Raw genomic sequence first — 21,579 nt, 5'->3', positions numbered from 1 at the left:
GAAACGGTTTAGAAGCAGTTAGAAGGATAGGTTCTGGAGTCCAGTCAGGTTCAGATCATAGCTCTGTCATAACTAGTTGGGATTTTGGGCATGTCACCCACTTTGGGCCTTAGTTCTTTTCATAATGTGGGGATACTAATGATGACGTGCCTGGCTGGCTCAGTTGGAAGAACATGCAACTCTTGGTCTCAGGATTGTGAATTTGAGCCCCAACTTGGGTTACAGATTACTTAAACTTTTTTTTTTAATGGGGAGGGGTGCCTGGGTGGCTCAGGTGGTTGAGTATCTGCCTTTAGCTCAGGTCATGATCTCCAGGTTTTGGGATAGAGCCCCATGTCAGGCTCCCAGCTCAGTGGGGAGTCTGCTTTTCCTTCTCCCTCTGCTTGTGGTCTGTCTGTCTGTCTCTGTCGTGAATAAGGTCTTTTTAAAAAAAAACGGGGGGGCGGGATGCTGAGGGGCAGCTAGGTGGCTCACTTAAGCTTCTGACTCTCAGTGGGGAGTCGACTGCTTCTCTCTCTCCCCCCACCTCTCAGATATTTTTTAAAAATGGGGATACGGGGTGTCTGGGTGCCTCATTGGCACCTTGCCTTCGGCTCAGGTCATGATCTCAGGGTCCTGGGATTGAGCCCCGCAAGCAGGGGAGCCTGCTTCCCCTCCGCCTCTCTGCCTACTTGTGACTTCTCTCCCTGTCAAATAAATAAATAAATAATCTTTTAAAAAATGGGAATTCTGAACGTGTTACCTAGTTCAGGGGGCTTTTGTGAGAATTAATATAGTACGTTATATTTAATAAATTGCTTAATAAAGGTTTGCCATCATTAATTGGAGGAATCAGGGATTATGATCAGATAATAGAATATAGGGATTTATTTCTTGAGGCAAAGTACTTGGAATAAAATTTCTTGGTCTTCCAGTCTTGATAGAGGGAAATATCCAGTAGGGTAAGAGGTGGCTGAATCTTAAGCTCCTCTAAAATGTCCTTCCTCCTTGGATGCTTGTAATCATCGCTGCCGCTACCACTTTAGATCCTTTCGTCATTCTTGCTTTAGGTATATGTAGCACACTAGCTAGAGCTTGGAGACAGGACTGTTCCCTTCGGTCCTAGCTATAAAATAAGGCTGGGACATTTAAGCAGGTTTTGGTGAGGGCCAGGAATAATAGAAGAAAAGCAGAAATGGACTTGGATACTCTGACTTACGAGGTGCAGTCTGCTTAGCTTCCGTTTGGGAAGGGCCTTGTGGCTACCTTCCTGCTTGGTTTCCTGCCTCCCTACTCTGCTTCCCTCACCAGGGAATCCCTTTCTGCATGTCCAGATGACTTGGAAGTCTAAAGCCAGAGGGACAAGAGTGCCTGGGTGGGGCACCTGGGCAGCTCAGTCTCTTAGGCATCTGCCTTTGGCTCAGGTCATGATCTGGTCCTGGGGTCAAACCCCACATCAGGCTCTGTGCTGGGTGGGGAGCCTGCTTCTCCCTCCCAGCCCCCCACTCATCCTCTTTCTTACTATCTTTCTCTTTAAAAAAAGTATATATATATATATATATATATATGTATTATGTATGTTTTAATTTTACTTATTTACTCAACAGAGAGATCACAAGCAGTCAAAGAGGCAGGCAGAGAGAGAGGGGGACACAGCCTCCCTGCTGAGCAGAGTGATGCGGGGCTTGATCCCACGACCCTGAGATCATGAGGCTTAACCCACTGAGCCACCCACGTGCCCCTAAATATATTGTTTTTATACAATTTTATTTTATTTGAGAGTGCGGGGAGGGAGGCAAGCAGAGGGAGAGGGAGAAGCAGGCTCCCTGCAGAGCCGGGAACCCAGTGAGGGGCTTGATCCCATGACCCTGGGATCATGACCTGCACCGAAGGCAGATGCTTAACTGACTGAGCCATCCAGGCGTCCTCTCTCTAAATAATGCTTTAAAAAAAAAAATCTTTAAAAAATGAAAAATAGGGGCGCCTCGGTGGTTCAGTGGGTTAAGCCTCTGCCTTTGTCTCGGGTCATGATGTCCGGGTCCAGAGATCGAGCCCCGCATCGGGCTCTCTGCTTGGCAGGGAGCCTGCTTTCCCCCTTTCTGCCTGCTTGTGATCTCTGTCTGTCAAATAAATAAGATCTTTAAAAAAAAAATAAGTTAGACCTACTTCAAGAGAACATCTGTGCCTGGCAGTAGATGTATTTGTGTTCCTTTGGGGGTTTTGTTTTGACTTCTATTTCATGTTAGTTATTTTTAGACTTAAATTTTTAGAACAATTTTAGGTTTAAAATAACATTGAGAGGAAGAGACAGAGATTTCTTGTTATACTCCCTGCCCCCACATATGGACAGCCTTTCTCATTATCAACACCACTCACCAGAATGGAACCTTCTTTACTAAGGATAAGCCTACACCAACACATCATAATCATCCAGAGGCTGTAGTTTACCTTCTGGTTCACTCTTGGTGGTGTTCTGTGGGTTTGGACAAATGTATTATGACATATATCTATTATCTGGCTATTCATTTCCCTGTCCAGCCATACATATACTTTTATTTTTACTTACATTTACTTTTATTTTTACTTACCTGCTTCCTTGCTTGCTTATTTATTTATTTGTTTGTTTGTTTATTTATTTATTTGACAGACAGTGATCACAAGTAGGCAGAGAGGCAGGCAGAGAGAGAGAGGAAGAAGCAGGCTCCCTGCTGCACAGAGAACCCTATGCGGAGCTCAGGGTTCTGGGATCCCAGGACTCTGGGATCATCACCTGAGCCAAAGGCAGAGGCTTTAACTCACTGAGCCACCCAGGCACCCCATACATTTACTTTTAAGTGGGAAAAAAAAAAAACTTGCCACCTGATGTATCAGAGTTCCAGGTTTTTTTGATACTGTTAGATACTAAGAAAAGCAAGGAAACACCTAGAATCCTATCATCCTAATATCAGTTTTTATTTTTCTACATCCCCTTCCAAGTGGGTCGTGTGCTATGTTGGGCAAGTTATGGAAGTTGAATTTGCCCCCCCCCCCTTTTTAAAATAATTATTTATTTGAGAGAGCAGGAGCAGGGGGAAAGGCAGAGGGAGAGGCAGGAGCAGACTCCCCACTGAACAGGGAACCCAATACTGGGCTCTGTCCCAGGACCTGGGATCATGACTGGAGCCAAAGGGAGATGCTTAAGCGACTAAGCCACCCAGGCACCCCAAATTTGTTCCTTTTCTGAAGACTTAACAGCATAACGTTTAAAGTTACTACCGTGTTACCTAGCCTGTGGGGTCGCTCATTCAGTGGCATTTTCTTTCCTGCTTCCCTGAATCCCCAGCAGCTCTGGCTTTTCTTAAAGGAATGTGGTACTTGGGAATTCATACTTATTAGCCACCAGGAATAAAGCCCGGGTAATTGCAGTAGAACTGGTGTGTTGGGTGGTAAAAACCATGCAGCCGGCAGGCAGTTCAAGGACCAGCTATAGTCAGAGAACTCACTAAGCCTCACAGTTGTTCTACTGAAGTCTATTTGCCTTTACCCCCAGATCCTTTCTGCAGATCTCTTGCCTTGGTTGGTTCATCTTAAGCATGAACTAGATGCTCAGTATAGATTTTGTGATTTGATTAAGGCTGTTGAGCTCTGTAGTTCCTTATCGTGCTTACCTGAAGACTGCTATTTGCTCAAGGCTAATTTCTATGATAACTCCAGCCATTGTGATCTTGCACTTTAATCATACTCCTTACCTTAAAGTCTTGATTATTATCATTTGGATTATCTTTTGGGATTTTGTAGTTTGCCTTTTTTCCCCCTTATTCATAACCAGCTTTGGTTTCGTTGATTTTTATTTTTCTCTTTTCTATTTCACTGTTTTCTGCTCTTACAGTATCTTTTCTTTGCTTACTTTGTGTTTGAATTGCTTAGTTTTCTAGTAAGGTGAAGGTTAGAAGATCAATTTTGAATCTTTCTTTATAAATATTTTTAAATATAAGCATCCAGTGCTGTAAATTTTCCTCTAAGCACTGCTTCAGCTGTATCTTTCAAATTTTGATAAGTTGTGTCTTTATTTTCATTCAGTTAAAAATACTTGGGCGCCTGGGTGGCTCAGTGGGTTAAGCCGCTGCCTTCAGCTCGGGTCATGATCTCGGGGTCCTGGGATCGAGTCCCGCATCGGGCTCTCTGCTCAGCGGGGAGCCTGCTTCCTCCTCTCTCTCTCTGCCTGCCTCTCTGCCTACTTGTAATCTCTCTCTGTCAAATAAATAAATAAATCTTTAAAAAAAAAAAAAAACTTTATAATTCCCCTTGAGAGTTTTTATTTCATCCATATGCTATTTAATTTAAACATATTTGAGGGTTTTCCAGGTATTTTGTTATTAGTTGCTAGTGTAATTCCATTATGGTTAGAAAACACACCTTGTATGATCTTCATTTTTCCAGATGTCTTAAGACTTGCTCTGTGGTCTAGCATATAAGGTCTGTCTTGTCGACTATCTCATATGTATTCTGTAATCTTACTGTTGGACCGTGTCTTATGAATGTCAGCTCAGATTGAATGTGTTGAATGAGTCTTTCTATATCCTTAATATTGTTTTGTCTGCTTCTATCAGTTACTAAGAGAAGAGTCTTGGAAATCTCCAACTACAGTTGTGGATTTATTTATTTCCACTTTCATGTCCATCTTTTTTATTTTTGGGTTTTGTTTTGTTTTTGGAATGGGTTTGGAGACACAGTTCACTTTATTAAAGACATTCAAGCTTTGGGGTGCCGGGGTAGCTCAGTCCGTTACGGGTCTACTTCAGCTCAGGTCATGAACCCAGGGTCCTGGGATCAAGGCCGGCCTCAGGCTCCACACTCAGTAGGAAGTTTGCTTGTCTCTCTTCTCTCTGTGCTGCTGCCCTGCCCCTTGCCTCACCGGCCCCACCGCCGCCCCCGCATTAGTGCTCCTACACACATGTGTGGGCTCTCTCAAGTAAATAAGACATCAAGCTTTTAGTGTAAAGCCACATGACATTTAGCTTTTGAGCATGGAAGAAGTCCTGAAGTTTGAAATCTGGAATCTTTAAAATACTTAGACAAACAAAATTACTCCTGTAATAGTTAGGTTGTAATTGTATAAAAAGGCAGGACATTTTGTTGAACAAAACTGAAAGTTGGGCAAAATGTAGTTGGCTTGCAGATGGAAAACCAGCAAGGATTCATCCAAGATATTAGCAGGCTTAGGGGAATGGGGGGCCATTTCATTGATAGCAAAACGCAAACTGATAAGCATTTTGTCCAGGGAGCAGTGAACCTGCATGCAGGTGATGACCAAGGGAATACGCCACGTGGAGTGCTATGTCATGTACCTAAAGAGACCGTGAGAGTTAGAACTGGACTTTGTAACTGATACACACATAGATACCACTGCTGTTTGTTTTTTATAAAGATTTTACCTATTTGAGAGAGAGAGAGAGGTTGAGAGGGGAGAAGCAATCTCCCTGCTGAGCAAGGAGCCCAACACAGGGCTCAATCCCAGGACCTTGGGATCATGACCTGAGCTGAAGGCAGCCACATAACAGACTGAGCCACCTAAGTGCCCCTACAAAGCCTTTTTTTTTTTTTTTTTTTTTAGATTTTATTTATTTATTTGACAGAGAGATCACAAGTAGAGAGGCAGGCAGAGAGAGAGGGGGAAGCAGGCTCCCTGCTGAGCAGAGAGCCCGATGCAGGACTCAATCCCAGGACCCTGAGATCATGACCCGAGCTGAAGGCAGCAGCCCAACCCCCTGAGCCACCCAGGCGCCCTTTTTTAGGTTTTATTTATCTGATAGAGATTCGAGACCGGGAATACAAGCAGGGGGAATGGGAAAGGGAGAAGCAAGCTTCCCACTGAGCTTCTGAGCCTGACATGGTACTCAATCACAGGGACCCTGGAATCATGACCTGAGCTGAAGGTGGACACTTTTTTTTTTTTTTATATTTTATTTATTTATTTGACAGAGATCACAAGTAGGCAGAGAAGCAGGCAGAGAGGGACGGGGAAGCAGGCTCCCTGCTGAGCAGAGAGCCAGATGTGGGGCTCGATCCCAGGACCCTGGGACCATGACCTGAGCTGAAGGCAGAGGCTTTAACCCACTGAGCCACCCAGGTGCCCCTGAAGGTGGACACTTAATGATTGAGCCACCCAGGTGCCCCTCCTTTAACATTTCTTTCGTAACAGTCTACTGGCAGTAAATACAGTCTATATTCTGTATCTTTTTGTGTGTCTATAAAAGTGTTTATTTTGTCTTTTTTTTTTTTTTTAAGATTTTATTTATTTGACACAGAGAGAGATCACAAGCAGACAGAGAGGCAGGTGGGGGTGGGGGAACAGGCTCCCTGCTGAGCAGAGAGCCTGATGTGGGGCTCAATCCCAGGACCCTGAGATCATGACCAGAGCTAAAGGCAGAGGATTAACCCATTGAGCTACCCAGGCGCTCCTTTGTCTTCATTTCTATTAATGTAAGTTGTTATATACTTCTGCAATTTTAGTGTTACTGATTCCATCAGAGTATTTTTTTTTTTTTTTACTTCAGGTACTGTAATTTTTATCTCTAGACATTCTGTCTTTGTGTTTATTATCTTTTCTCTCCATATTATATTCATTTTTTAAAAATATATTTAAGCATAATTATAAGGCTTGTTAAGTAGCTGTTTTAAGGTCCTTGCATACTAATTTCATTATTTGTGTTATTGTTAGGTCTGTTTCTATTGATTGAGTTTTTTCTGATGATAATTTTTTTTTTTTGCATGAATGGTTATTTTCTATTACATGCTAGAAATTTTGAGTTTTACATTATAGGTTTTGTAACTTTTTTTTTTTTTTTAAAGATTTTATTTATTTATCAGAGAGAGGGGGTGGAGAGAGCGAGCACAGGCAGACAGAGTGGTAGGCAGAGGCAGAGGGAGAAGCAGGCTCCCCGCCGAGCAAGGAGCCTGATGTGGGACTCCATCCCAGGACGCTGGGATCATGACCTGAGCCGAAGGCAGCTGCTTAACCAACTGAGCCACCCAGGTGTCCCGTAACGTTTTTGTTTTTTTTTTTAAAGAGTATTGAGCTGTGTTATGTCAGTAACTTGTGGATTAGTTTGGTCCATTTAAGCCTTTTAAACTTGGTTGTGGAAAATACATAGCACCCTTTGTTCTGGGCTAACGTACCTCTGTTGCTAGGTTGATAACTTTCTTGGGGCTCTACCCAATTCCCATGTATTACAAGGTCTCTCTGCTCTGGTTGGTGGGAACACAAATTGTTGGCAACCTCATGATCTGTGGGACTTCTTCGGCTTTCTGATCTGTGGCATTCTTTTTTATTATTCTCATTTAAATTAAGTTAGCCAGCATATAATACATCATTAGTTTCAAGTGTAGAGTTCACTTAACCATGTTGCCTGTAACACCCCATGCTCATCGCATCGGTGCCATCCTTAGTGCCCATCACCCAGTTACCTCATCCCCCCGCCCACCTCCACTCCAGCAACCCTCAATTTCCTAGAGTTAAGAGTTCTGGTGTTCTGGGGCACCTGGGTGGCTCAGTGGGTTAAGCCGCTGCCTTCGGCTCAGGTCATGGTCTCAGGGTCCTGGGATCGAGTCCCGCATCAGGCTCTCTGCTCAGCCGGAGGCCTGCTTCCCTTCCTCTCGATCTGCCTGCCTCTGTCTACTTGTAGTCTCTGTCTGTCAAATAAATAAATAAAATCTTTAAAAAAAAAAAAAAAAAGTTCTGGTGTTCTTCTAGATGTTGGGGTTTTACTGCATATAGGTTGGTACTCAGCCAAAAGCTTGAGGGGGAATCCCTTCATGTAAAGGGATTCCCTTCATGGAAAGATCCAAAGATCTTTCTGAGAACTTGCTTCTCTCTAGTACTTCTGCCTGACAGATTCTAGCTGCCTTGGCCTCCTGAATTCTAATCTCTGTCTCTTCAGTTCAGTGAGACTGTTGGGCTTTGTTTCCATTCCCCCTCCATGTGTGTGGTGCAGCTGGGAAACTGCCAGTAGGCAGGATGCTGGGGAACTTGGGCTCACTTCATTTGTTTACTTTTTCTCAAGGGTCATGGTCTATGTTGCCTATTTGTCAGTTGTCTGAAGATACTGTTTTATGTATTTTGCTTAGTTTTGTAGTTCTTTATAATGGGAAGGCAATTTCTGTGGTCCCATTAGTTTTCATTCCCTCTATTAATTTTTAGTAGTTTTTCTCATCCCTTTTTCTCCCCCGTCCACCCTGGATTACTTACCGTACTTGGTTTTAAGTGTTTATATTGCCTCAATTGATTTTTTTCCAGATTAAATTCACACTTTAAAAATACACAATTCAGAGGTTTTCAGTATATTCATAAAATTGTGCAACCATTACCACTTTTGCATTCTAGAACATTTTCACCACCCTAAGAAGAAACTATTTTCATGAGCAGTCCTTTACTCCCTGTTGTTCCCCCCATGTCTAGCTCCTGGCAACCATGAATCTACTTTCTGTGTGTATGATTTGGCCTGTTCTGGACATTTCATATAAGTGGAATTGTGCAATATGTGACTCTCTTGGCTAGTGTCCCCCCCCCCCCTTTTTTTTTAAAGATTTATTTTAGAGCAAGAGAGAGCATTTGTGTGTGATTGGGGTTGAGGGGCAGACCAGGAGAGAGAATCTTCAGGCTCCCCACTGAGCATGGAGCCCGACACAGGGCTCTGTCTCAGGCCTCTTGAGATTATTACTTGAACTGAAACCAAGAGTCAGATGCTTAACGGACTGAGCCACCAAGGTACTCCTGTCTAATTTCTTTTGCCTAACATGTTTTTTTTTTTTTTTTTGAAAGATTATTTATTTATTTATTTGACAGAGAGATCACAAGTAGGCAGAGAGCGAGGAAGAGAAGCAGGCTCCCTGCTGAGCAGAGAGCCCGATGTAGGGCTCGATCCCAGGACCCTGGGATCATGACCTGAGCTGAAGGCAGAGGCTTTAACCCACTGAGCCACCCAGGCGCCCCTCACCTAACATGTTTTAAAGATTTATCTGTGTTGTAGCATGTATCAGTACTTGAATCCTTTTCATTTGCAAATAATGTTCTTTTATATGGATATACCACATTTTTTTTTATCCATTTGTCAATTGATGGACATTTGTGGTTTTCTTCCACTTTTTGGCTGTTAGGAATAATGCTCTTGTGAAGATTTGTGTATGCTTTTTTGTGTGGACACAAGTTTTCATTTCTCTTGGGTATATACTTTGTAGTAGAATTGCTAGATTATATGGTAACTCTTTAACTTTTTGAGGAACTGCCAGGTGGTTCAGCCATTGTATCATTTCACATTCCCACCAGCAGTATTAAAGTGTTCCATTTTCTTCACAGTCTTAACACTTGCCACTTGTCAGTAGCCATTATTATAGGTGTTAAATAGTATCCTGTAGTTTTGATTTATATATACTTTCCTAATGATGAGCTCAGATCTTCCTTGAGAACTAGGCAGAATATTATTAGCTGGATAAAGTGGTCCCTACCACCACCACCCCCATAGCTCACTTTACTTTCTCCCCACTTTTTTCAGATTGTGAATAAGTGGAACACAGCTCTTATAGGCCTTATGACATACTTTCGGGAGGCTGTGGTGAACACCCAGGAGCTCCTGGACTTGCTAGTGAAGTGTGAGAACAAGATCCAAACACGTATCAAGATTGGCCTCAACTCCAAGATGCCTAGTCGGTTCCCTCCTGTTGTGTTCTATACCCCTAAGGAGTTGGGTGGACTCGGCATGCTCTCAATGGGCCATGTGCTCATCCCCCAGTCTGACCTCAGGTAGGACTTGGTTGAAAATCCTGCTACGAGTGCCTGGCTGCCTCAGTTGGAAGAGCATGCAACTCTTCTTCTCCAGGGTCATGAGCCCATGTTGGGTGTGGAGAGGACTTAAATAAATAAGCAAAAACTTCTTTAAAAAGGGGGGGAAAGGAAATCTTGCTAGACCTATGAGGAAAGGGGATGTTTCTTTTAAATTTTATTTTTATTTTTTCTAAAACTTGGTTGTGCCCCAAACAGGTGGTCCAAGCAGACAGATGTAGGTATCACACACTTTCGTTCAGGAATGAGCCATGAAGAAGACCAGCTAATTCCCAACTTGTATCGCTACATACAGCCGTGGGAGAGTGAGTTCATTGATTCCCAGCGGGTCTGGGCGGAGTATGCATTGAAGAGACAAGAGGCCATTGCTCAGAACAGGTAAACATCCAGGAAGGTATGGGAGTCTGGTCAGAAGTGTGGAGGGGGTGATCTTTGAGCCTTGCATGGAGGTCAGGAGCAGAGCATGCCCATATTTTTATGGAGACAAATACCTTCTACATCTGACCTGTTTGTCCTTGGCTAGGGAGGAATGGTAAACTCTTTTGAACAAATGTTTTATTTAGATCTTTTTTCTTTGACAGACGACTGACCTTAGAAGATCTAGAAGATTCATGGGATCGTGGCATTCCCCGAATCAACACCCTCTTCCAGAAGGACAGGCACACGTTGGCATATGATAAGGGCTGGCGGGTTCGAACTGACTTTAAGCAGTACCAGGTACATGGAGGGGATGATAGAAATTTTCCCTGAATTAAAAGAATCCATGACCGTGCAGGGAATCTGGGGTAGTAGGCACTCAGAAACTTGATGGTAGTTGCCTTGCCATCTAGGTCTTGAAGCAGAACCCTTTCTGGTGGACACACCAGCGGCATGATGGGAAGCTCTGGAACCTGAACAACTACCGTACAGACATGATTCAGGCCTTGGGTGGTGTGGAAGGCATTCTGGAACACACACTCTTCAAGGGCACTTACTTCCCTACGTGGGAAGGGCTTTTCTGGTGAGGATTCTCTTCTTCCCTTACAGTAACCTATCACGGCCCTCTGAGCTCAACTCTCATGTTCTATTGAGTTCTCTGGTGTTTACTGGAGAGCAGTGTTCTGGGAGATGGCATCGCTTTAACTGGCCCCTTCTTCGCAGGGAAAAAGCCAGTGGTTTTGAGGAGTCTATGAAGTGGAAGAAGCTAACTAATGCTCAGCGATCAGGATTGAACCAAATTCCCAATCGTAGATTCACCCTCTGGTGGTCCCCAACCATCAACCGAGCCAACGTGAGTGTGATTGCTAGACCTGGGAGAGAGGAAGCTAAAAGCAGGTGTTTCTGCTTCCTTAATTACTCCTAAGAACCAGTCTCTTGACCTCTGCTGTCTCTCTTTTTCTTGTTAGGTATATGTAGGCTTTCAGGTGCAGCTGGACCTGACGGGTATCTTCATGCATGGCAAGATCCCCACACTGAAGATCTCTCTTATCCAGATTTTCCGGGCTCACTTATGGCAGAAGATCCATGAGAGCATTGTGATGGACTTGTGTCAGGTGAGCCAGAATTGAGCGGGGAGGGGACCACCAGAAGTCAGGTCAGCTCATTCTTGGGTAGGGGAAGTCCACCCTGGCAGCACTGAGGATGAGACTTGCATCATCTGAAATTCTGCAAGCCCTCATTCCTGGTGGGCTTCTGTAAGCAGTCATAACGTTTGCGCCTTTGCCTCCAGGTGTTTGATCAGGAACTGGATGCACTAGAAATTGAGACAGTGCAAAAGGAAACAATTCACCCACGGAAGTCTTATAAGATGAATTCTTCCTGTGCAGATATCCTACTCTTTGCCTCCTATAAGTGGAATGTCTCTCGGCCCTCATTGCTAGCAGACTCTAAGTAAGTGCTTTATAACCAAGCCCTAGGCATTCAGGAAGCTTGGTTTGACTGTTCTACCTGTGCTACTTCAGGAATTGTCCCTGCCTGCTTTTCTTTCTAACTTGGGTACAGTGCCATCCCTGGATCCTATCAGCACCCTTAAAGTACTGCTGATTCTCTGGGTGAGGGGCTTGCTGATTGGAACAGACAAAGGGATTGGGAATTTTGATATTTAGGTTAGTGATTGAGAGTTCATGTGGTTCATTGATGATATTGGTGGCTTCTTGGAAGCGTGGATTCCTGACCTCTTTCTGCCCACAGGGATGTGATGGATAGTACCACCACTCAGAAGTATTGGATTGATATCCAGTTGCGCTGGGGGGACTATGATTCCCATGACATTGAACGCTATGCCCGGGCCAAGTTCCTGGACTACACCACAGACAACATGAGTATTTACCCTTCGCCCACTGGTGTGCTCATTGCCATTGACCTGGCATACAATCTGCACAGGTAAGTTGGTGCTCAGAAGCATGTCTATTTTCTGTCAGCTGCATACTATATTTATTAATTTAATTAATTAAAATTTTTTTAAGTAAATTATGACCACATGGGGCTTGAACTCAAGATTTTGAGATCACTGAAAGTTGTACGACAGAGGCCCAGAAAATGTCAGTGGCCCAGAAAACTTGACCAGAAAAAGAAAGTGCCACCTTGGCAAACTAAAAAACACATGCACATTAAAGTATGGGGCCTCTTGGGGTGCCTGCTGGCACACTTGAGCATATATGTGTGTGTTTTAGTGTCCATGAGCAGACCCTTATCCGCCTGGCCAGCAGTCTTTTCTTTCTCTGGAGTTTCATTTTGCCTTGTCCCTGAGGCTGCCAGTCTGGTCTTCACTCTGCTTTTCTCAATAGTGCCTACGGAAACTGGTTCCCAGGCAGCAAGCCTCTCATACAGCAGGCCATGGCCAAGATCATGAAGGCAAACCCTGCCTTGTATGTGTTACGTGAACGGATCCGCAAGGGGCTGCAGCTCTATTCATCTGAGCCCACTGAGCCCTATCTGTCCTCTCAGAATTATGGTGAGCTCTTCTCCAACCAGATCATCTGGTTTGTGGATGACACTAATGTCTACAGAGTGACTATCCACAAGGTGAGAATTAGAAGCCAGGTAGGGATGTGGGGCTCTATATATGCCTGTGGGAGGGTGCTAAGGCAAATGTGTACATTTGGGGTGAAGGCAATATGATTGTGTCTAGATAGTGCTAATTGATGTAATCATTCTTTAGACCTTTGAAGGGAACTTGACCACCAAACCCATCAATGGGGCCATCTTCATCTTCAATCCACGCACAGGGCAGCTCTTCCTCAAGATAATCCACACATCTGTGTGGGCTGGACAGAAGCGTTTGGGGCAGGTGAGCCAGTTAAAGGACAGAGAAGTTGTAAACGTTTTCTACCCCTTTTTCTACCTTCTACTACCCCTTTTTCTTTTGGGGGGGGGATGTGAAAGACGGTAGAGGTAGGGTGGCATCTTCCTGCTTCTGTTTGAGAGATTTAAGGTATCTCATTTGAACCTTTTCTCTGAATTACTTGGGAAGTATTCTTTAGGAGGCCTAGCAGTGTGTGAGGTCCTTCACTACCTACAGTTGGTCTATGTTTCTTGACTCTCTTATCTTTAACCTGTCTTAAGGCAACCAAAAGTCATCTTTCTAAAGGGAACAAATATTCTTAAAACATCACTTTTTACCAAATTTCTACCTCTAAGCCTTTGGTAGCCCCTTCTTGGTGAATTAACTCTTCTTTTTAAAGATTTTATTTATTTATTTGACAGACAGAGATCACAAGTAAGAAAAGAGGCAGGCAAAGAGAGAAGAAGGGAAACAGGCTCCCTGTTGAGTAGAGAGCCCGATGCGGGGCTCAATCCCAGGACCCTGGGATCATGACCTGAGCTGAAGGCAGAGGCTTTATTAACCCACTGAGCTGCCAGGCGCCGTGGTGAATTAACTCTTCTTTGGTTTCCTAGACACTTGATACCTGGCTGGGTTATAAACTGTCCAACTATGGTTTCTCTTCCTTTAAAACCTATTTCCTGGGCACTTGGGTGGCTAAGTTGGTTGAACATCTCCCTTCAGCTCAGGTCATGATCCCACCATCCTGGATGGTGCCCGGGTGAGTCAGGGTCCCTGCCACCTTCTGTCTCCCCCCACCCCCAATGTGTCCGTGATCTCTAATTAATTAAAAAAAACACCTGTTTGCTCTTGCAAACAATCCAATGTCCTACTGTCCCCAAACTCTGTTGTTCATTTCCACTTCTGTGGCTTTGCTTCTATATCTTCCTTATAGAAGGAACTCAATTCTGTGTACTCTGTTAATCACAGTCTTATCATTCCTTTTCTTTTCTTTCTTTTTTTTTTTTTTTAAGATTTTATTTATTTGACAGCGAGAGAGACTGAGCATGGGCAGGGGGTGAGGGAGAAACAGATTTCCTGCTGAGCAAGGAGCCCAATGTGGGACTCAATCCCAGGACCAAGGATCACGACTGAGCTACCCAGGCCCCCAGTCTTACTCATTCCTTAAGACTTTTTTCTTTATGGAGTGGGGCGCCTGGGTGGCTCAGTCAGTTAAGGGTCCAACTCTAGATTTCGGTTTGGGTTGTGATCTCAGTATTGTGAGATTCTCATCCAGCTCTGCACTCAGTGCGGAGTCGGCTTGAGATTCTCTCTCTCTGCCATTCCCCTCATTTGTGTGCATACATGCTGTCTCTAAATAAAGTCTTTCTGTTTCTTTATGTAGCTTTTTTTGATCTTTAGCCTTAATCTCTTTTGTCTGTGATATATTATGTAATTAAATACTGCATCGTGGTATATCTTGTATGAGGTTTTTTGGCCAGCTAGGTTGAAAAGCCTTTTGGGCAAGGCTATTGGACACTTTTTTTGCATTTCCAAGTACCCAGCATTCATTGGCAGTGCGCAACAGAAACATAGATTGATTTTTTTTTTTTTTAAGATTTTATTTATTTGATACAGATCACAAGTAGAGAAGCAGGTGGGGGGGGGTGGAGGGCGGGCCGGGAACCAGGCTTCCTGCAGAGAGCCTGAGATCATGACCTGAGCCGAAGACAGAGGTTTAACTAACTGAGCCACCCAGGCACTCCATAGAGTGATTATTTCAAGACTAGGAGCTTTTGTTCTAGTTGACTTTGGGATGGTAGAAACTCATTTTCCATTTCCTCCCCTCTTTCTTTTTAGTTGGCTAAATGGAAGACAGCTGAGGAAGTGGCTGCCCTCATCCGATCTCTGCCTGTGGAGGAGCAGCCCAAGCAGATCATTGTCACCAGGAAGGGCATGCTGGACCCATTGGAGGTGAGAGGTGGTTGAGGTAGAAGAGAGAAGGTCTGAGACCTGCAGGCTCTGTTTCTAATCTTGGATTTGATCTTGTTTCAGGTGCACTTGCTGGACTTTCCCAATATTGTGATCAAGGGATCAGAGCTCCAGCTACCTTTCCAGGCCTGTCTCAAGGTGGAAAAGTTTGGGGACCTCATCCTTAAAGCCACTGAACCCCAGATGGTTCTCTTCAATCTCTACGATGACTGGCTCAAGACTATCTCATCCTACACGGTAGGAAACCACCCAACAAAGAGGGTCATTCTAAGAGGATGGGTCTGGGGCCATGAGACAATCCTCTGCCTGCCTTAGCTTTTTCCCAGGACCCCTATGAGGCCATTTTCACATCTTCAGCTTGTGGATGAGGTAGCAGCTCTGTGCACCACATATAAAGTTGACTGAGAGCAGGAGAGGAAGGCTGCATCTTAGAGGTTGAAATCAATTTCTGGGTTCCCTGAAAGGATAGAATCAAGGAAAGGGGGAAGACATCTAGTGGCTGACCTCCCCTCTCTTCCCCATTGCTGCCATATCTCTTCTCAGGCTTTCTCCCGTCTCATCCTGATTCTGCGTGCCCTGCATGTGAACAATGACCGGGCGAAGGTGATCCTGAAGCCAGACAAGACTACTATTACAGAACCACACCACATCTGGCCCACTCTGACTGACGAGGAGTGGATCAAAGTGGAGGTGCAGCTAAAAGATCTCATCTTGGCTGATTATGGCAAGAAAAACAAGTAAGCAATGGTGCTGGGGAGACAGATGGAAGATCCTAAAAGAGTGAAATGAATGGTTCAGTATGTAGTTTCTGGGTATTTTGGGAACACTAAGGTTCAGAAATTTCTCAAGTAATTGTCCTGGGGAATGCTGTAGAAAAGAGGAAGGCAGTGTCTTCAAATAATGTAAAAAATGTCTGTGTTTCGGGGCTTTAGTCTGATTCTAGGGTATTTCTCATGTTGCCATTTTGAGCAAGGCATTTCTTTACTGTCCATACATTACAGGAATTTTTAACATCCTGGATCCCCAGGTACCATTGCTAATAGCGTGTGCATGTGTGCACGTGCGCACGCACACACACACACACACACACACACACACACACACACACACCTTCCTTCCCCCTCCCTTTCACTGTGCAGCCAAAAATAAAAATGTCCATAGATTTCCATGTTTACCTAAGGTGACTGGCAACACTAGCTGTGGTTGAGAACATGTTCTAAGGGTTTCTGATTTTAAGAATTGTGCTGTTAAACTGGGGCACTTTTTGTCAAAGAAAAGAGGAATGTCTAGATACTGATGAGGTTTGAGCATGGCTAAAAGGTGTACATGAACAGAGCCATCCTGGGCTGTGATAAATCTTATCAGTATTAGTACATCTCGATGTCACACTTCCTTTACGAATGCCACTTGAGGATTATCTGGGGTAAGGGTCTGGGGTCCCTTGTCTTACCAAGTTACACTCTTGCCATTGGACATAATTGACTGAAGGCAAGGGATCTTGTGATGGTTATAATTCTGTCCCCACAGTGTGAATGTGGCATCGCTGACACAATCAGAAATTCGAGACATCATCCTGGGTATGGAGATCTCGGCACCATCGCAGCAGCGGCAGCAGATAGCGGAGATTGAGAAGCAGACCAAGGAACAGTCACAGCTGACAGCAACACAGACTCGTACTGTCAACAAGCATGGCGATGAGATCATTACTTCTACCACCAGCAACTATGAGACCCAGACTTTCTCCTCCAAGACTGAATGGAGGGTTAGGTACTACTATAAGGGATGGGAGGGGTTAGGGATGGCAGTGCCCACTGATAATACCTGTGGTGCTAGCCAGAGAAGTGCTAACATTCCCCACCATTTTTAGAGCCATCTCTGCTGCCAACCTTCACCTGAGGACCAATCATATTTATGTTTCATCTGATGACATCAAAGAGACCGGTTATACCTATATCCTTCCCAAAAATGTGCTTAAGAAGTTTATCTGCATATCTGACCTTCGGGCCCAGGTAAATGTCCTCAACTAGGAGATAGTCCGTGCCCAAAACTCACCTGAGATTGCCTAGAACTTAAGGTGCAGGTTTCAGGATTCGTGGATGAATAAATATATATATAAGAATGGCTGAGGGCACCTGGGTGGCTCAGTTGGGCATCTGCCTTCAGCTTGGGTCATGATCCTGGAGTTCCTGGGATTAAGCTTCATGTTGAACTCCCTGCTCAGAGGAGAATCTGCTTCTCCCTCTGCCCCTCATCCTACTCGTGTTCTCTCTCTCTCACTCTCCCTGTTTCTCTCTCAAACAAATAAATACAACCTTTTTTTTTTTCTTCAAGATTTTATTTATTTGACAGAGAGAAAGTGAGATCGGAGACACAAGCAGAGGAAGTGGAAGAGGGAAAGGCAGGCTCCCCACCAGGCAGGGAGCCCAGTGTGTGGCTTGATTCCAGGACCCCAGAATCGTGACCGAGCAGAAGGCAGACACTTAACTGAACCACCCAGGCGCCCCTAAATAAAGAAAATCTTTAAAGCAAAACAAAACGAAATAGCAGGAAATGTTTTGGCTCCCATCAAATCTTAAAGCATCATAAAGCTATGGCAATTATGAAAATGATGTACTGGCCCAAAAGTTATTGGAAGAGGATAGCAAATAATCAGAAACAGATTCATGTGGGTATAATAAATATGTATCAGGGGGCGCCTGGGTGGCTCAGTGGATTAAAGCCTCTGCCTTCGGCTCGGGTCATGATCCCAGCGTCCTGGGATCGAGCCCCACATCGGGCTCTCTGCTCAGCAGGCAGCCTGCTTCCTCCTCTCTGCCTGCTTCTCTGCCTGCTTGTGATCTCTGTCTGTCAAATAAATAAAATCTTTTTAAAAATAAAATAAAAAAATAAATATGTATCAGATCTATAGAATTAAGGATGCTACATTGATACTGAAACAATCAGACCCCTGGTTCACAACATGAAAAAAAAATGCATGTAAAGATCTGCATGTAAAATACTAAGCGGTAGAGTATTGGAAGAAAGTACTGATTACCTTAGTGTTGGGATAGCGTTCTTTTTTCTTTTTTTTTTCTTTTAAAGATTTTGTTTATTTATTTGTCAGCACACAAGCAGGCAGAGGCAGAGAGAGAAGCAGGCTCCCTGCCAAGCAAGGAGCACGATGTGGGACTTGATCCTAGTACCCCAGGATCATGACCTGAGCCAAAGGCAGCGTCTTAACCAATTAAGCCACCCAGGCATCCCGGGGATAGCGTTCTTAAGATGTAAAACCCAGAACCATAATTAAAAGTAATAACTTGTGTTTGACAAAGACATACAAAAAACAGGAAGAAAATATTTGCATAATTCTAAAATAAGATGGATTAGAAACTAGAATAGGGAATTACAGAAGATGGCTCACTCGGGTGAGCATCTGACTTCAGGTGATGATCACAGAGTCTTAAGATGGAGCCCTGTGTGGGGTTCCCTGCTCAGTGGGGAGTCTGCTTCTCCCTCACCCCCTGGCTTGTGTGCTGCCTGTCTGTCTCAAATAAAATCTTGAAAATAAATAAAAACATAACTGTAGACTAGGCAAGGAATTTGAAGGTAGGGATGCTTGGGTGGCTCAGTCGGTTAAGCATTTGCCGTCAGCTCAGGTCACGATCCCAGGGTTCTGGGATCAAGTTCTGCATGGGGCTCCTTGTTAGGGGGCAGTCTGTTTCTCCCTCTGCCTGCTGCTCCCCTTGCTTGTGTGTGCACTCTCTGACAATAAATAAAATTTTAAGAAAAAAAAATCTGAAGGTAGTTCAGAAACGGAGCAACAGATGGCAAATGAAAAGGTGCCCAGCTTTTTTTTTTTAACTAAAAGAAAAACATTTTTAATTTGGGGGATAAATTATTTATAACACAATTCTCAAAATACAGTTAAAAACTGGAGAACCAAGCATGTGTGAAGCCATGGGGATGGGCAGGGAGAGAGGCTGCTCCATATAGCTGAGGTCCTAGAAAGCAGTCGCCACATCCTCACCACGCCCTCACCACTGGGAGGTTTGCTCACTGGGACCACTTTCCCAAAAGGAAATATACTCCACATCACCTCTTCTCCTTCCTTTCTCCTTAAAACTGTGAAAAGACTTCAGGAATCAGCTTTGTCAGTCAAATGAGTTGCTTGCATTTTCTTAGATTCTTATTCAAGTCTCTGGTAATCCAAAGCCTGGCAGTCACTTCAGGATGTATAGTAAAAATGACAATCCCGGGGCACCTGGGTGGCTCAGTCGGTTAAAGGGTGCCCAGCTTTACAAATAATCAGGTAATTCATATTGAATAAAACCAATTTGTGGCCTCAGGTTGGTGAATTTGAAAAGATTGTTCGTATTCTGTATGTGTGATTTTATAGGAACACAGGTTCTTTTACTTTGTTGATGGCAGTGTAAAATTTAAAATACCACTTAGTGGAGGGGTGCCTGGGTGGCTCAGAGGGTTAAGCCTCTGCCTTTGGCTCAGGTCATGGTCTCAGGGTCCTGGGACTGAGCCCTGCATTGGGCTCTGCTCGGTGGGAAGCCTGTTTACCCCTCTCTGCCTGCCAATCTGCCTACTTGTGATCTCGCTCTCTGTGTAAATAAATAAAATCTTTAAAAAAAGATTTAAAAGTTAAAAAAACAAAATACCACTTAGTGGTAGATTGAAAGATGAATTTAGCTTGTGAAAATTCATGAGCTGTGTGTTGGGTCATTTATTTACGGATACTATATAGATTATACTATGCAGATTCCTGGACCCCACTTGAGATTCTGATGTGGTATGTCTGAGATGAGGTCCATGTTTACATTTGAACAAGCACCCCAGGTAATTCTGACCACATTTTGACCTATTCTTTGTTCTTGGGGAAGGGAACGAAACACAGGTCTAACAGCCCAGAGTCTTAGAATGGTACTAAGAATCATTTTGGTTCTTGATCCCCTTGTTTCTAGATTGCAGGATACCTGTATGGAGTGAGCCCACCAGATAACCCCCAGGTGAAGGAGATCCGCTGCATCGTAATGGTACCACAGTGGGGCACTCACCAGACCGTGCACCTGCCTGGCCAGCTGCCCCAGCATGAGTACCTCAAGGTCAGTATAGGTGTAGAAGAATGGAGGCTTTCTTCTGTCAGAGTGGTGGAGGGAAGGCAGCTATGTTACTTTTACGTAAGTGATTGCTTACTGCCGATAGGATAGGGCTCCAAATAGCTTTTTACCTCTCTTTGCCTATAGGAGATGGAACCCTTAGGATGGATCCACACTCAGCCCAATGAATCCCCCCAGCTGTCACCCCAGGATGTCACTACCCATGCTAAGATCATGGCTGACAACCCATCTTGGGATGGTGAAAAGACCATTATCATCACCTGCAGGTAGGCTTTGGGCCCTGTTGAAGTATGGCAGGGCGGGCATTGCAGCACAGGGCCTGAAATGGTAGCCTGAGCTCTGACTCTGTCCTCATCCCTCTTTCAGCTTCACACCAGGCTCCTGCACACTGACCGCCTATAAGTTGACGCCCAGTGGCTATGAATGGGGTCGCCAGAACACAGACAAGGGCAACAATCCCAAGGGCTATCTACCCTCACATTATGAAAGGGTCCAGATGCTGCTGTCAGACCGTTTCCTTGGCTTTTTTATGGTTCCTGCCCAGTCCTCATGGAACTACAACTTTATGGGTAAGTTGGAGAGCACTGGGTACTCAGGCTAGGTGAGGCAATGCACCTGGTTAACAGTGGCCCTTTCCTTCTTCCACAAGGTGTCCGGCATGATCCCAACATGAAGTATGAGCTGCAGCTGGCAAATCCTAAAGAGTTCTACCACGAGGTGCACAGGCCTTCCCACTTCCTCAACTTCGCGCTCCTGCAAGAAGGCGAGGTCTACTCTGCAGACCGAGAGGACCTCTATGCCTAGTTGTCTTCACCTCTCCCTGCTTCAGACGTCCCAAAGACTGGAGCCTTTTACCCCCAATGAGAAGCTGGTGACATTCAGCAGCTTGGTCCCTTTTCCCCCTATTTGTGCTTCTTGTATTATTGATTTCTGGTGGCTTGTAGTCCTGAGCAAAATATAGTAATAAATTTTGTATAAATAGGACTTTTGGAGTTTTTTGGGGTTTTTTTGTCCCTGAGCCCAAATTCTGACTGTAAAGATGGAAGAAGCTGGACTTGTTCACAGCTGGCCTCAGCCTTAAAGGGGTAGAAGGCGCCTAATCAGGGGCTGTGGACCACGTATCCCTTAGATTCAGAGAACTGGGGTGGGGTTGGGTTTTCATACCCTTACTGCATTGACCATATTTACCAACTTCCCTTCAAAATATTTGCAAACTATCACTCCTTTCAACATCCTTTGGAGTGGCTGCTCCCATTTTCTGAGTCTGGAAGCTTGTAGTTTTTTCCCCCGGCAGCTGTGGTGCCCAGCCTAGCTTCTTAAGCTTTGTGTCACTGGTGCTTGGGAAAACAGGCGCGTGGCTGGGCAGATGGATGTCTCTGGCTGAGGCCAATGACATCCCTCCTACCTCACCTTTTGCCTGTAGTACTTGGCAGCCAAGTTGGGCC

At 44.6% G+C, this 21,579-nt stretch overlaps 1 protein-coding gene across 1 annotated transcript in view; it reads left to right on the top strand.

Annotated features, from left to right (window-relative positions):
• Positions 1-21,118, top strand: part of PRPF8 (pre-mRNA processing factor 8) — a 35,740-nt gene extending 14,622 nt beyond the window's left edge. The window contains exons 25-43 of the mRNA XM_059380310.1: positions 9,510-9,757; positions 9,995-10,174; positions 10,378-10,513; positions 10,627-10,796; positions 10,937-11,066; positions 11,182-11,328; positions 11,505-11,665; positions 11,966-12,157; positions 12,562-12,799; positions 12,936-13,064; positions 14,898-15,011; positions 15,093-15,266; positions 15,573-15,766; positions 16,557-16,796; positions 16,897-17,038; positions 19,979-20,119; positions 20,261-20,400; positions 20,501-20,703; positions 20,784-21,118. Of these exons, the coding sequence (XP_059236293.1) occupies positions 9,510-9,757; positions 9,995-10,174; positions 10,378-10,513; positions 10,627-10,796; positions 10,937-11,066; positions 11,182-11,328; positions 11,505-11,665; positions 11,966-12,157; positions 12,562-12,799; positions 12,936-13,064; positions 14,898-15,011; positions 15,093-15,266; positions 15,573-15,766; positions 16,557-16,796; positions 16,897-17,038; positions 19,979-20,119; positions 20,261-20,400; positions 20,501-20,703; positions 20,784-20,938 (3,234 nt within the window). The 3' untranslated portion in view covers positions 20,939-21,118. The remainder of the gene's footprint in view (positions 1-9,509; positions 9,758-9,994; positions 10,175-10,377; positions 10,514-10,626; positions 10,797-10,936; positions 11,067-11,181; positions 11,329-11,504; positions 11,666-11,965; positions 12,158-12,561; positions 12,800-12,935; positions 13,065-14,897; positions 15,012-15,092; positions 15,267-15,572; positions 15,767-16,556; positions 16,797-16,896; positions 17,039-19,978; positions 20,120-20,260; positions 20,401-20,500; positions 20,704-20,783) is intronic.
• The last annotated feature ends 461 nt before the right edge of the window (positions 21,119-21,579 follow it).

Source organism: Mustela nigripes, chromosome 16, assembly GCF_022355385.1.
Source record: "Mustela nigripes isolate SB6536 chromosome 16, MUSNIG.SB6536, whole genome shotgun sequence".
In the NCBI taxonomy this organism is placed as follows: domain Eukaryota; kingdom Metazoa; phylum Chordata; class Mammalia; order Carnivora; family Mustelidae; genus Mustela; species Mustela nigripes.
The sequence above is the reverse complement of the archived record's forward strand: the minus strand, read 5'-3'. Positions and strand labels throughout refer to the sequence as shown.